This window comes from Euprymna scolopes, chromosome 3 (assembly GCF_053919585.1).
Source record: "Euprymna scolopes isolate OS-2025 chromosome 3, ASM5391958v1, whole genome shotgun sequence".
Lineage (NCBI taxonomy): Eukaryota > Metazoa > Mollusca > Cephalopoda > Sepiida > Sepiolidae > Euprymna > Euprymna scolopes.
Genome location: NC_136484.1, coordinates 84,231,695 through 84,246,154, shown reverse-complemented (window position 1 = coordinate 84,246,154; position 14,460 = coordinate 84,231,695). Strand labels below are relative to the sequence as shown.

The 14,460-nt window shown below is 37.2% G+C and overlaps 1 protein-coding gene across 5 annotated transcripts in view; it reads left to right on the top strand.

Moving 5' to 3' along the window:
• The window catches only part of LOC145256707 (vitamin D3 hydroxylase-associated protein-like), a 181,992-nt gene that overhangs the window by 81,515 nt on the left and 86,017 nt on the right, over positions 1-14,460 (top strand). For all 5 annotated transcript variants that reach the window (XM_080115598.1, XM_080115596.1, XM_080115599.1 and 2 more), the window contains one exon: positions 94-155. In XM_080115598.1, coding sequence (XP_079971724.1) covers positions 94-155 — 62 coding nt within the window. The remainder of the gene's footprint in view (positions 1-93; positions 156-14,460) is intronic.

The following is a 14,460-nucleotide window of genomic DNA, read 5'->3' as shown; positions in this document are numbered from 1 at the left end:
ATATAGACTTTTATATCATTTTGTCAAATTGATTTTTTTACAAGTGTTTCTCTAATCTTATTTCTAATGAAGAATTTATCATAACTGTTGCAGATGCTCAAAACTCTTGGTGCTGTACCATTTGTAAGGACCAATGTACCGCAGACCCTTTTAAGGTAGATTTTGAATTGTTTATTTTGATACTAATTGAAATTTTGATATGTTTCTAAATTTTTGACATGAGGATTGATACTTTGTTTTATCTGAATTATTTGGACAAAAAATCTATTTAGTGAGTAAATGATGTATAGTAATAAGCAGTGATTGTAGTGACAGGTAGTAAGATTGCATGTCTAAAATCAAGAACAGGTTTAAAGCTCCCCAAAATTATACTAGAATTGTCTGCAAGTATGAAGCCATATGCTGACCCCAACATTGTTTGATTTTCTTCCCCTTCATCTTCTCTTGTTCTGACCATGTCATCATCTCTCACATTGGAAACTGCCAAGGGCAATAACACCGGCTTATATCTATAAAAATAAAATAAAGCAACACAAACTCACAAAAGAAAACTTAGACTCCAACACATTGTATGCAGATCAGTTGTACTCTGTGTGTGTGATGGAAAATAACCCTCCCTTAATTGTCTGTTGAAGCCAGCACTGTCAGCTAATGTTTATCTCAGGTCTGCTAAAGATCTCCTGCTCTGTCCTGAACCACAAACTGTTATTAGCTGTCCCAAACTGCAAAGGGTCACAAACTAACTTTGACTTTTAAATTTATTGACTCCATGTCTGTTGTTTTGTCTTAATCAACTTAATCTTAATAATTAATATGGAAACTGACTACACTTGCACTTGTCCTCTCAGCTGGGAGTGTTTGATTATTCAGAAACTAACCATTGACCTTGACTTTAAAAAAAATCTTGGTGTCCTATCCTCATTGTCTTTTCTTGTCTTTTTTCAATCTCACTTCTAATACTTTTCTTCTGGTAATGAATCATTTCCTCCCATTGTCTTGTTTCTGAGCATAACAGATAAAGTACTAAGTAAAATTCAGTTCTAATTGAAACTTCTAGAAGTTGAAGGTTCAATCTTCAGTGCAGGTAATACTAAAATAAAATTGCAATTACTAAAGACTTCTTCTTGGTCATGGCTGATAAAATGAGAGCATGCTATCCCTATGGATTAGATAAAGGGTTCCGTTTAAAATTTTGTGCAGATTTCTGAGTTTGACAAGATATACCTGAAGAAGGTTGGAGGTTATATCAACTGAAATGTTGTGAAAATAACAACCAAAATGTATACAGTAGTTATAATAATCCAAATAATATGAACTTTTTTTAAGTCATATCTTATGCATAAATGTGTAAAAAATGTGTTTTAGTTTTTGTTTTGGTTTTAGTAGCATTTATATTTTCAGATATTAACTAGATCACTTGTGACCTGTTGAGTCAGCATTTTTTATAGATCTTGTTAAATATTTATGAAACTCTTTTACAATTTTCAAATGTGCAATATATTGATTATATATACAGTGCCAGCAAAAAGAAAGTCTGCACTTGTAATTTTTTCAAAAACTGCAAATTTAAGCTAAATTTAATGTAACTGTTTAAACAACCTATACCTCATTTGATTTGCCTTTTATTCCTCTATAATTTTACCTGTTCATATTTGACTTTTAATTGAAATATTCTAGTGTTCACATCAATTTAAAAAAATATCTTCAAATTGAGGAGGCAAAAAAAAAGTCTGCAACAGCAAATTTGCTTAAAACCAGCTTAAATTATCACCCCTAAATCAGTTTAAAATATCCACCAACAGACAACAAAACATCTCTAATTGTAATTGTTGTTGTTCCAGGTTATACAACGTAACATTTACTCCATATGCCATGATTTTCTCTTAATGATCGTCAGGAGCTCATTGATCTCCATCTTTCTGGTTTATCCAATCGAGAAATCGGCCGCAAATTGAAATGTGATGAGAAAAAAACGGTGCAAAAGCACCAAAACATTCGCAGTGTTCGTGATGCCCTTAAATTGTACTAGAGTTACTTCTAATAGGGAAGACAATGGTATCCGCAGCCTAAGAAACAGATTTGAAACGGCTCCCCAAATCCAACAACAGTGCAATCTTGTTAAAAAGTGCTCTCTTTCTACTATCAAGAACAGATTAAAGGAATTTAATTTGTGAGGATATGTTGCAAGACACAAGCCAATGATTTCTGTAAAGAACAGAAAGCGCCATCTGAATGCATTAAACATCATGACTCTTCATATTGGTCAAAAGTGCTTTTTAGCGATGAAAGCAAGTTCAATAGACTAGGCAGTCATTGGTAGGCAGTACGTTCGTCGGAGGAAAGACAAATTTAATCCTAGGTGCTCAGTTTCAACGCTGCAAGGTTGTGGAGATTCAGTTTTGGTTTGAGGCATTATTAGTACCAATGGTCCTGGGCCTATAGTTTGCTTGCAAGGTCAAATTAATTCGATCAAGTACATTAATATATTAACTGAGCATTTTCTATCCTACTTTGGTCAGAATTTGGATGATAATCCCATCTTCATGCAGGATAATGCTCCCATTCACACAGCTGGCAATGTCAAGAGGTTCCTGGAAGAGCATGATATTCCATGTTTGAATTGGCCTGCACAATCTCAAGACCTCAACTTTATTGAAAACGTATGGTATTACATCAAGCAACAGATACGCAATAATAAAATTTGAAATTTGGAAGAACTTTGGACAAAAATTACAGAAAAGTGGAATGCCCTTTCCCTGGAGTATTGCTGCAGTCATTTCAAGGAATTTCATTTCAAGGAATTTCTAGTGAAAATAAAATAATTTGCAAAAGATAAGTTTGGTGTATTTTGTTCTCTAAAATTCTGTATTTCGTCAAATCGCATGGAAAAGATAAAACAATATTACAAATAAACCTCTGTATATTTTGAATTTTTTGTACATGTAGTGTGTTTAATGCTACATAAAATCGATTGGAAGGGCTGGTCAATGTATGTATTGATTTGACGAAGATGTCCTAATATGTCTCTTAATGATGTCATATTTTAGTGTTAGATAGCTTTCGTTTATAAAGCACTGAATTGCAATCCAGAATATGAGAATTGTTGGAGCTCAGCCAATCAGAATGGACAAATTTTAGTGAGGGGGCCCATATTATTTATGAATTGGAAATAGGAAAGATTATGTTAGGTCTATGTATGTAATAGCCAGTTAAGGTCAGTGTAATAACAGAATCTGTGAAACATGTAGAATTTTTTCCGGTGGTAATTGGTAGTGGTGGTAGGACTGAATATTTAGAGAGAAAAATAGGGATTCCTTCCTCTTAAAATTAAAAAAAAAAATTTTTTTTTATTTTTCTTGAAATTTCTTATTCAGAGATGGGGCAAGCATTTTAATCAGTTTTGGGGCAAAAAGTTGAAAGAGTTGACCATTGCAGATTCTACCAATTTTGGGTCTAAACACTTGAAATTTTAGATGTAAGTAACTTGGGCATGGGTAAAACATTTTATTTTATTTGAGACCAAAATAATAAATGTTAAGGGGTCAAAATTGGGGTTAAAGTTAAAAAAAAAGAAAAAAATGCAACTCTGCGGTCTCTACAAAATTACTCAGACAATTCTTGGTCTAAGCATTTGAAATCTTACATAAAGTGTATTCACATGTAGAGCAAGTTATGAACAGTACATAGGGTTTGAACAAAGCCGGGCTGAACTGCTAGTATATTATATATATATATATATATATATATATATATATATATATATATATATAATATAGATTTTATATTTTAAAAGTGAAAGTGGCTGTGTGTGTGTCTGTCTGTGTACATTTCCCTACACAATAACTCTGTCAATTTTAAGTCTACAGACTCGAAATTTGATATACAGGGTACTGAGATTTGGGAAAATCGAGGTGATCGGTTTTTGGCCAGAAATTTGGCTGTTAAAGGGTCAAAGTTCAACGATTTGACCTTTGAGAACTCTACCAAACTCCTCTGCCAATTTGGGGTTTAAACACTTGAAATTTTAGATATAGTTTCCTTGGACATGGATCTAACTTAACTTGATTTGAGTCCAAAACAATAAATGTTAAGGTGTCATAATAGGGGTGAAAGTTTAAAAAATTGACTGCTCCCCCCCCCAACATACACCTCTAAACACCCGGGCTGAAATGCTAGTATATCTATAAAAGTGAAAGTGTCTGTCTGTGTACATTTCCTTACACAATAACTCTCTCAATTTTCGAGTCTACAGACTCGAAATTTGATATACAGGGTATTGAGATTTGGGAAAATCTTTGTAATCGGTTTATGGCCAGAAATTTGGCTGTTAAGGGGTCAAAGTTTGACGATTTGACCTTTGAGAACTCTACCAAACTCCTCCGCCAATTTTGGTTCTAAACAAATACAGGTTTTCCTTTTGTGTTTTTTGCATAACATGACGTGCTTGGCACGTTTTTATTTTTTTTTTTCATTTTGTGTTTTTTTGCATAACATGGTGATAATGCTTGGCACGTTTTTTTTTGGGGTTTTTTTTTTCAGATATTAGTAAGAGTTAAATGTTCGATATAGCTGTCGAGCATGTATTTGTTATGTAATAAAAAAATCTACTGTTTATAAACATTGTTGATATGGAATTCAAAATTTAACGGTTTGAAGATCAAAATAAATGCATATATTATATATATGATATTTATTTATCATATTCATGGTATATATAATATATATCATGTATTATTAGATATATATATATATATATATATTATATGTACATTATATATATTATAGATATATTGTGTATATCATATATTAGGTTGTCAAAAAGGTTCTTGCAGAATTTTTAATTTTAGTTTCAAATGATGTATTTTCAAATAAGTTTTTGTTATAATACCTTTACTTTATATATCATTTTAAAAAGCGTTTTTCGTTCTATTTAATCGTTTAAATTACAATCGTTTTAAAACAACTCTGTCTTCTTTTTAGAACATTGAATATAAGATGGAAAAAAAGCAAATTCACACAATTTTCTTATTTCAATTCAAGCTAGGCTGAAAAGCTGCTGAAATTTTCTGTGTGAGACATGCTTTTAAAATCTAAGCGATATTAAAAACACTTTCAGTCACCAGAACACAAGATTTTTACGGTACTGGCATAAATTCACTTGTTTTGGATTGCCAAAAATGTGCTGATTTAATGGGGCTTATTTCGATCAATAAATTCTAAAGGCTGCCAGGTATTACCAGACCTTCTTTTTTTAGGTGAGGTTGAGGTATGGTGAATTAGTGCCTGTTCATTCTCCCAAGCATTACCACTACGTTTTCTGTTTATGAAGGGGGGGAGGCAGTAGATGATTTCGCTGAAATGCTGCATCAGAACAGATACTACACTTTGATCTAAGCCAAAAGGTCAAGTAAGGGTAATATAGTTTTCTACCAGGCATTACCTCCTCCAAAAAAAAAAAAAAAAATACAAAATAACCGGCACAGCATATATTTTAAGAGATGGGGAGGGAAATATGGAGTAAGTCCCGGTAATGGCTGAAGCTGCAGTTTATGATCTCAAAAATACTTTATTTCATATATATTTTTAAAAGAAGTGGGAATACGGAGTCAGGCCCAGAAACGGCTGAAGCAGTTTATGATCTCAAAATTACTTTATCTAATATTAAAAGCTGAAACAATTTACGATTTAGACATTACATTATTTCATGTATGTTTTTAAAACAGTGAGGTGGGAGATATGAAATCAGTCCAGGAAATGGCCGAAACCGTTTATGAGTTTACTTTTATTACTATTAATATTTTTAACAGTACGCTGGGGCTTACAGAGTCAGTCCCGGAAATGGCTGCAACATTTTACGTTTTAGACATTAATTTATTTAATGTATATTTATAACGGTGTGGTGGGGAATAAGAAGTCAGTGCCAAAAATGGTTGAAACGGGTTACGATTTAAACATTACTTTATTTCATGTATTTTTTTAACAGACATTATTACATAGTTATTATTTTCGTAAGGGGGGAGGCGATAATGTGGGTTAAAATTATGAAAAATAATTGTCTAAATTAGTAACATATCCAAGAATTATGAAAAATGATGAAATGTGAATTAATTGATTGGTGTTTTTTTTTAATGAAATAATCAGCTCAGACAATATATCAAAGTTATTATTTTCGTAGAGGGGGGCTAAATGTGGGTGGAGATTATTAAAAAAAAGATTGTCGAAATTAGTAACATATCCAAGAATTATGAAAAATGATGAAATGGGGATGCCTCATTGGGGATGTCCTTTTCTCTTCCCTGCAACCTCTTTCTCACAGAAGAGATGTTGCGAGTTTCTGTCTGATGTATCGTTATTTTCATGGCAAGTGCTCGGCTGAGCTCCAATCTATGGTTCCCCCCTCGCCAAACTTTCACAAGAAACACCCGTCTAGCAGAAAACACTATCAATAATTTCCCTCACTCTTTATCTGTGCTTAAACCTAAACGTAGATTCCATGAGCAAAGCTTCTTTCTTAGAACTGCACGCCTATGGAATTGTCTTCCGTTTTCCAGCTGACTACAATATGGTTGTCTTCAAGTCTAACATAAACAAGTTTTAGATGAGCTGTTCCATATGAGTTAACAAATTTACCGAATTTTCATTACTGACGATTACTATATTGTCCAATTTCTATTGTTCACTCTTTAACCCTTATTCTTGAGTGGTCTCTTGGCCTTGATAAGTGGTGATGTCTATGTAAAAAAAAAATGATGAAATGTGAATTAATCGATTGGTGTGTTTGTAATGAAATAATAAACCCAGACAAAATATCAGAGTTATTATTTTCGCAAGGATGGGGGCATTATGTTGGTTACAATTATCAAGAATGTCGAAATTAGTAACATATCTAAGAATTATGAAAAATTAAGAAATGTGAGTTAATTGATTGGTATTTTTTTAATGAAATAATCGACTCCGACAATACATCAAAGCTATTATTTTCGTAAGGGGGGTTGCGATAATGTGAGTTACTATTATGAAAAATGTTCGTCGAAATTAGTAACATATTCAAGAATCATGAATAAATCGATTGATGTGTTTTTAATGAAATAACTCAGACAATATATCGAGTTATTATTTTTGAAAGGAAGGGGGGGGGGTGATAATGTAGGTTAAAATTATGAAAACTGATTGTCGAAATTAGTAACATATCCAGGAATTATGAAAAATCATAAAATGTTAATTTATTGATTGGTGTGTTTGTAATAAAATAATCGGCCCAGACAATATATCAAAGTTATTTTATAAAGTTATTTTTATAAAAAATAATTACCGAAATTAGTAACATATCCAAGAATTATGAAAAATGTTGAAATGTGAGTTAATTGATTGGTGTGTTTGTAATGAAATAATCGGCCTAGACAATATATCAAAGTTGTGATTTTCATAAGGGATGGCTAGAATGTGGGTTAAAATTATGAAACATGATTGTCGAAAATAGTAACATATCCAAGAATTATGACAAATGATGAAATGTGAGTTAATTGATTGGTGGGTTTGTTATGAAGTAATCGGCCTAGACAATATATCAAAGTTATTATTTTAGTAAGGGGTAGGCGATAACGTCAATATATCAAAGTTATTATTTTCATAAGAGAGGAGCAATAATTGGGTTAAAGTTATAAAAAAAATGATTATCGAAATTAGTAACATATCCAAGAATTATGAAGAATAAATCGATTGATGTGTTTGTAATGAAATAAACAACCTAGATAATATATCAAAGTTATTATTTTCATAAGGGGTGGGTATAATATAGGTTAAAATTATGAAAAATGATTGTCGAACATAGTAACATATCCAAAAATGATGAAAAATGATGAAATGTGCGTTAATTGATTTGTGTGTTTGTAATGAAATAATCAACCCAGACAATACATCAATGTTATTATTTTTTGTAAGAAGAGGGCGATAATGTGGGTTAAAATTATGAAAACTGATTGTCGAAATTAGTGACGGATGCGAGAATTTTTAAAAATAATGCAATGTGAGTTCATTGATTGGTGTGTTTGTAATGAAATAATAAGCCCAGACAATTTATCAGTTTCTGTAGGTGATCAACAATATTTTTCTGAATTTTCAATGTTAACTTCTGGGAATGACGTCACAATTGTAGTGGTGAGTAGAAAGACACATGATTATGTTGCTTTTTAACGTGCTTTGGAGTTCTTTATGAATTAACAAACCTTCACTTTTGGAGTGGGGCGGGAAAGAGTAATGTCCATTTTGGAGTTGTGCAATCTCTCACAATGTCATATTCCATAAATATGGAATAACTATGGAATCATATTCCGGAAATGACATCGTTTCTCTTACTTCTTCTTCTTGCTCGTCCGTCGAAGTCGACGATGACCAAGGTATCAATCAGTTCGGCGTTAGGGGTTTGTGGGTCCTGAGATGGCTGATGAGGCCAATCCGTGCTCGGCAGACTCTTTCACACTCTGGACACGTGAAGGCGGTATCGGCAGGCTGTGAACCGGCAGCTTTCTCCTTCCTCCTCTTGCGCTTCTGCTGGTCGTGTGTCATGCGTTGATTCTCTGCCCTGTCGGCTCCTAGGCTGATGACGCAACGCCAAGCCGAACGTTTAGCAGCGCGACTCTCCCAAGACTGAGGGCTGATGTCAAAGTCTTTTAGGGACGGTTTTGCGGATTATGGTGGTGATGGTATGGAGCCCCGCGCGCTTCAAGACTTCTGTGTCAGGAATTCTGTCTTGCCAGCGAATGTTGAGAAGATTACGGAGGCATCTGAGGTGGAAGCCATTCAACTGTTTTTCATGTCTTTTATATGGCGTCCAAGTTTCGCAGGCGTAGAGTAGGGTTGTCAGGACGACCGCTCGGTATACTTTCAGTTTGGTTGCGAGTGTAATGCCTCTCCTCTTCCACACATTGTCTCTGTCTTCCAAATGCACTGCTCGCTGTGGAGATCCTATGGTTAACCTCAATGTCAATGTTGGCGGTGCGGGAGAGGGTGCTGCCAAGGTAGGTGAATTGCTCCACAGCATGAATCTTCTGCCCTTTGACAGTGATGCCGGGTTCATGGTATGGATCTCCTGGGGCGGGTTGGTACATAACTTCTGTCTTCTTTGTACTGATGGTGAGACCAAAGTTGTCACAACTGGTGGAAAATCCGTCCATTTGACGTTGCATCTCTATCTCATTTAGGGCATTAAGGGCACAGTCATCAGCAAAGAGAAGGTCTCTGATGATGGTTTTCCTCACTTTCGTGACTGCCTGCATTCGCTTGATGTTAAACAATTCCCCGTCACATCTGTACTTGATGACAATGCCAGAGTGACTGTCTTTGAAAGTGTCCTGGAGCATGGCAGAGAAAACCATGCTGAAGAGCGTCGGGGCTAAGATACAGCCCTGCTTGACCCCGTTGGTCACAGGGAAGGGCTCTGAGGGGTCGCCGTCATCCAGGACACGAGCGGTCATGCCCTCATGGAACTGCCTGACAATGGCGATGAACCTGTCTGGACAGCCAAATTTTTTTATGATCCGCCAGAGGCCATTTCGGCAAACAGTGTCGAAGGCCTTGGTCAGGTTGACGAACGTGGTGTAGAGGCCCCGGTGCTGCTCGACACACTTCTCCTGCAGTTGGCGTGCAGCAAAGATCATATCAGTCGTCCCGCGGCCCGCTCGAAAGCCACACTGGCTCTCGGGAAGACGACCATCTTCAAGGTGCACCAGCACGCGGTTGAGAAGGACGCGGGCCAGGATTTTCCCGGCGATGGAAAGAAGGGATATCCCGCGGTGGTTGTCACATGACTGACGATTTCCCTTGCGTTTGTAAATGTGAACGATAGTAGCATCACGAAAATCTTGGGGTAATTCTTCACTCTCTCACATGGATTGGAAGAGTTCTGTCAGTCTTAAAAGCAGTGTAGGTCCACCAGCTTTGTATACTTCTGCTGGAATTGAGTCGGGGCCAGGGGCCTTCCCAGAGGAAAGTTGCTTGATGGCTTTGCTTACTTCCTCTGACGAGGGTGGGATGTCGAGCTCCTCGTTGATAGGCTCCTGGCGTAGTCGGTCGATGGCTTCATCGTTGATGGAAGATGGTCGGTTTAGCACACTGTTAAAGTGCTCCGCCCATCTATCAAGGATCTGCTTTTTGTCATTCAAGACAGTTGTTCCATCGGAGCTAAGCAGGGGGGAGGAGCTAGAGGACTGGGGACCGTAGACAGCCCTCAGCGCATCGTAAAACTTCCTCATATCATGGCTATCGGCATGCTCCTGGATCTCATCTGCTTTGGCGCTGAGCCAGACATCCTGCATGGAGCGGAGTCTGGCCTGCACCTTGCTGCGGATGTTGATGAAGGCAGCTTTCTTTGCGAAACACTTGGGGTCACTCTGATGTGCACGGAGAAGTTGGCGTTTCTCCTCCAGGAGGGGCTGAATCTCAGAGTCATTTTCATCAAACCAGTCCTCGTGCTTCTTTTGCTTGGGTCCAATGATTTCGAGAGCGATGGAGTAGGTGGAGTCTCTGAAGTGTGCCCACTGATTTTCAATAGTGCCCGAGATGGTGAGGGGGACAGATAGCTTGTCGTTGATTGCTTCCTGTAGCTCATGGATGACATCTGGACTTTTAAGTTTTTCCAGGTCAAGGCGCTTTGTGACTTTCTGGCCCTGAGGCCGCCTCTTGGGTTGGATGTAGAGGCACATTTTGGATATGATCAGGCGGTGGTCTGTCCAACAGTCAGCACCACACACAGCCTTGGTCAATCTTACGTCTCTCCTGTTCCTTGCCCTGATGATGACGTAGTCAATCAGATGCCAGTGGTGGGAGCGTGGGTGCATCCACGACGTCTTGCTACGGGTGGGTAGGCGGAACATGGTGTTGGTGATGGAAAGGTCATGTGCAGCGCAAAGGCTAAGCAGCCGTAGGCCGTTGCTATTGCACTTGTCCACGCCATGGTGGCCAAGGACCCGGTCCCAAGTAGAATGGTCCATGCCAACGCGGGCATTGAAGTCGCCGAGGACGATGAGCTTCTCTCTCTGCGGAGCAGCGGAGATGAGGCTTTCCAGATCTTCATAGAACTGGTCCTTGGTATCTTTGGGGTTAGTCATGGTTGGTGCGTAGGCGCTAATCAGTGTGGCGGTTCTTGCTTTGCTGAGCGGGAGTTGCATCTTCATCAGCCGGTCATTGATGCCGTCCGGGATGCTGACCAGCTTCCTCACATGCTCAGTCTTGATGGTGAAGCCCACGCCAGCCTCTCTGAGCTCCTCGCTGCTGCGTCCACTCCAAAAAAAGGTGTAGCCGCCACCTGACTCTGTCAGTTGACCCTTGTCTGAGAGGCGAGTCTCACTGAGGGCTGCGATGTCTACCTTACAATGGGCAAGCTCCCTTGCTACGAGAGCAGTTCTTCTCTCATGTCGGTCAGCTCTGATGTTGTCGAGCAAAGTACGAACATTCCATGATGCTAAGGTAAGCACCAACCCTTTCTTTCTCATGTCTCGACCGCTGTGAGGGAAACCCCGCCAGCCCTGGTATGCTGGCCAGGGGTGATGGTGAAGCAGCTATGTTTAGGGCTCCTTTTATCGCCCCGTCCTCATGCCATGGAGGCGAGAAGAGTGATCCTGAAAAGGACTGCTCGGTCGGCCAGCCAGTTGCCTGCACCCTCTCGCTGCTTCGGTCGAGTGGAGTACGACCAGTTTCTGGGCCGCCTGTGTGCAGGTTTGCAGCTACAGCTCCCAGTGATTTCCACACCTGCTGCTTTGCTGCTCGCCCATCGCCACAGGGCTTGGTGTTGACGCAATGTTTGACACCCTGACTTGCGCTAACTAATGTGTTGTTGGCGGTTGTGGTAGTAAGGAGGAAGAACTATATTTATATTGAAAATTGTGGTAAAGTAAAAGTTGCCTCATGATAATTCGCATCAATGCATTTATGTAATTATTTGGAAAATTTACTGAGTTATGACAAGAAATGATATTTCACTTAAAATGATGCAGTCCATAGTAGGGAGGGAAAGAACACAGTAATGTGGAATTTTGTAGTGAAGCAAGGGTTGCCTAATCACAAAGGTTCTCAACATATTTGTTTATTTATTTGTAAAGCCTGCTGAGTAATCTTCTGAAAATGACGTCTTTTTTCCAAAAAAATTTGTTGTTGGTAGTGGGAAAAAATGAAACAGAGTAATGTGGAATTTGATAATGAAGCAAGGGTTGTCTAATCACTTAACTGTGTCAATGTATTTATGCATTAATTTTAAAATCCTGCTAAGACATCTTCCAAAAATGACAATTTTTCTTACAATAATAGTGCCGATAGCGAGGAAGGAAAGAAATGCAGTAAAATTGAAATTTATGGTGAAGCAAGGGTTGCAAACTCATAAACCAACACAATGTATTTATGTGTTAATTTGGAAATCCTAACGATCCATCTTCTAAAAATGATTTCAATTTTCTTAAAATTATGGTAGCCTTGGTAGAAAGAGAAATTATTTCATATATGTTGTACAATACCTGTCGAGAGTATGTTAGATTGTTTCATATATGTTGTACAATATCTGTTGAGAGTATGTTAGATTGTTTCATATATGTTTATAAATTACCCGTCTAAAGGTAGGTAAACATATTTTAAATATATGTTGCAAATTACACGTCCCAAAAAGGTAAAATTATTTCATATACATTCTGTAAATTACCTGTCCTAGGGAAGGTACAATTATTTCATATGTGTAATAGCCTAGGGTAGGTAAAATATTCTTCTGTTCGAAATAGCAAATGATACATACACATTAAAAATTCTCCAAAGGAATAACAATTATATTCAAAATCAACTTCAATTTTCTCATTGTTTATATGGTCCTGAACAACATCGGGTAACCCAGCTAGTAGTATAATATATCATATATTATAGATATTATATATTACTACCAAGGTTATCCGGTGTTGCCCGGGCCATATAAAAAAAGAAAGATAAAGTTGTGTTTGAATTTTATAAGAAAGCACAATAACATTTTATTATAACTTCCCTTCTTAAAAAAACAAATGATGGGGCACTTCTGCAGCTCAGGAACATAAAACGAATGTGTGTATTTTAGTTTCAATAACGACCGATAAAGGTCGTTTCTCAGCTAAAGAACAGAAGTCAATAACTTGTACTTTTCGAAAAGTTTGTGCAAACTTTTTTCCGATTTTTATACAATCTTACTGAAAAAAAAACAAATAATTCTAAAAACAATCTATAAATGTTTCACATTTTTAACATATTTATTTTCTATTTTCAGTTATGAATCACTTATTGAAAAGAAATATGAAAACCTTAAAATAATATTTTGATATATTTTTATACTTTAAAATTATATTTGATACTTATCCATCCTTTGAACAATAACTCAGCATTCGAGTCAACTTTTCCTGGAACACAATGTCAACAGCTCGAGTTTGGCTGCTGTCTGACGTGACATCAGCCAATCACAACACTGCACACTGAGTTTCAACGCGATGTGCATGTGCGCCTGAGCAGCAGACGAGAATCTGGATACCAGTTATAAAAAGAAATCCACCAATCAGTGCATGCTTGCAAAAAGAGGGCGCAAAATCGCAGCTGAAAATTGTGAGCTTTATCAAACTGATATACATGTGGACGTTCAAGATGAATGTGGGTTGGGACCATATATAGATATATATAGATTAATATTAACCCACATTGCCAAAAGCTACCTAGTTGATGAAGAGCTTTGTTACATGCCCACTACCTCTTTGCCGTCCAAAAGTCTGAGGAAAAAACATCTTCCTAAGGCAATTTCGTACTTGTGCATTTTTGCTATCGTGTTGAAATAAGGTTATTATTTCAAAAGCCATTCTTAACCTGGGGAGGGGAGAGTGTTTTGTAACTATTCTGCGTTTCCATCTAACAATTTAATAAAAAAAAGGGTACTTATGCATCTTTTGAACCAGACGTATCTCAATATTTGTTCGGCTTTCTCCGAAGCATGACATCAACAACTGGATAATGCCAAGTGTTGCCGATGCAATTTTAACAACGCTATGTAAAAGAAAATGGTAAAATTATAAATGTAGAAACATCAACAGAAAAAAAAGTTAAAACCTACCGTAATTTTTAATTTTTATTAACTGTGTGAAGAAAAGGTGTTTTTTTTTTATTTTTATTTTTTTATTTTTTTTTACATGGGGGTCACCACTTATCAAGGCCCAGGAGCCACTCAGGGATAAGGGTTATTGTGTGCACACTAATCAGTGGGATAGTATCATAGTAATAGTTAGTATTGGGGATTTGATAGGTGTCATTACTTAAGGGGCGGTTCATCAGGAATTTGTTTGTGTTGGACTTGAAGACATCCAAGTTGAATTCGGGGGGGAAACAGGCAAGCGGCAGAGAGTTCCACAGCCGTGCAGTTCTAAGAAAGAAGCTTTGTTCATGAAATCTACATTTTGATTTAGGCACGGATATAGA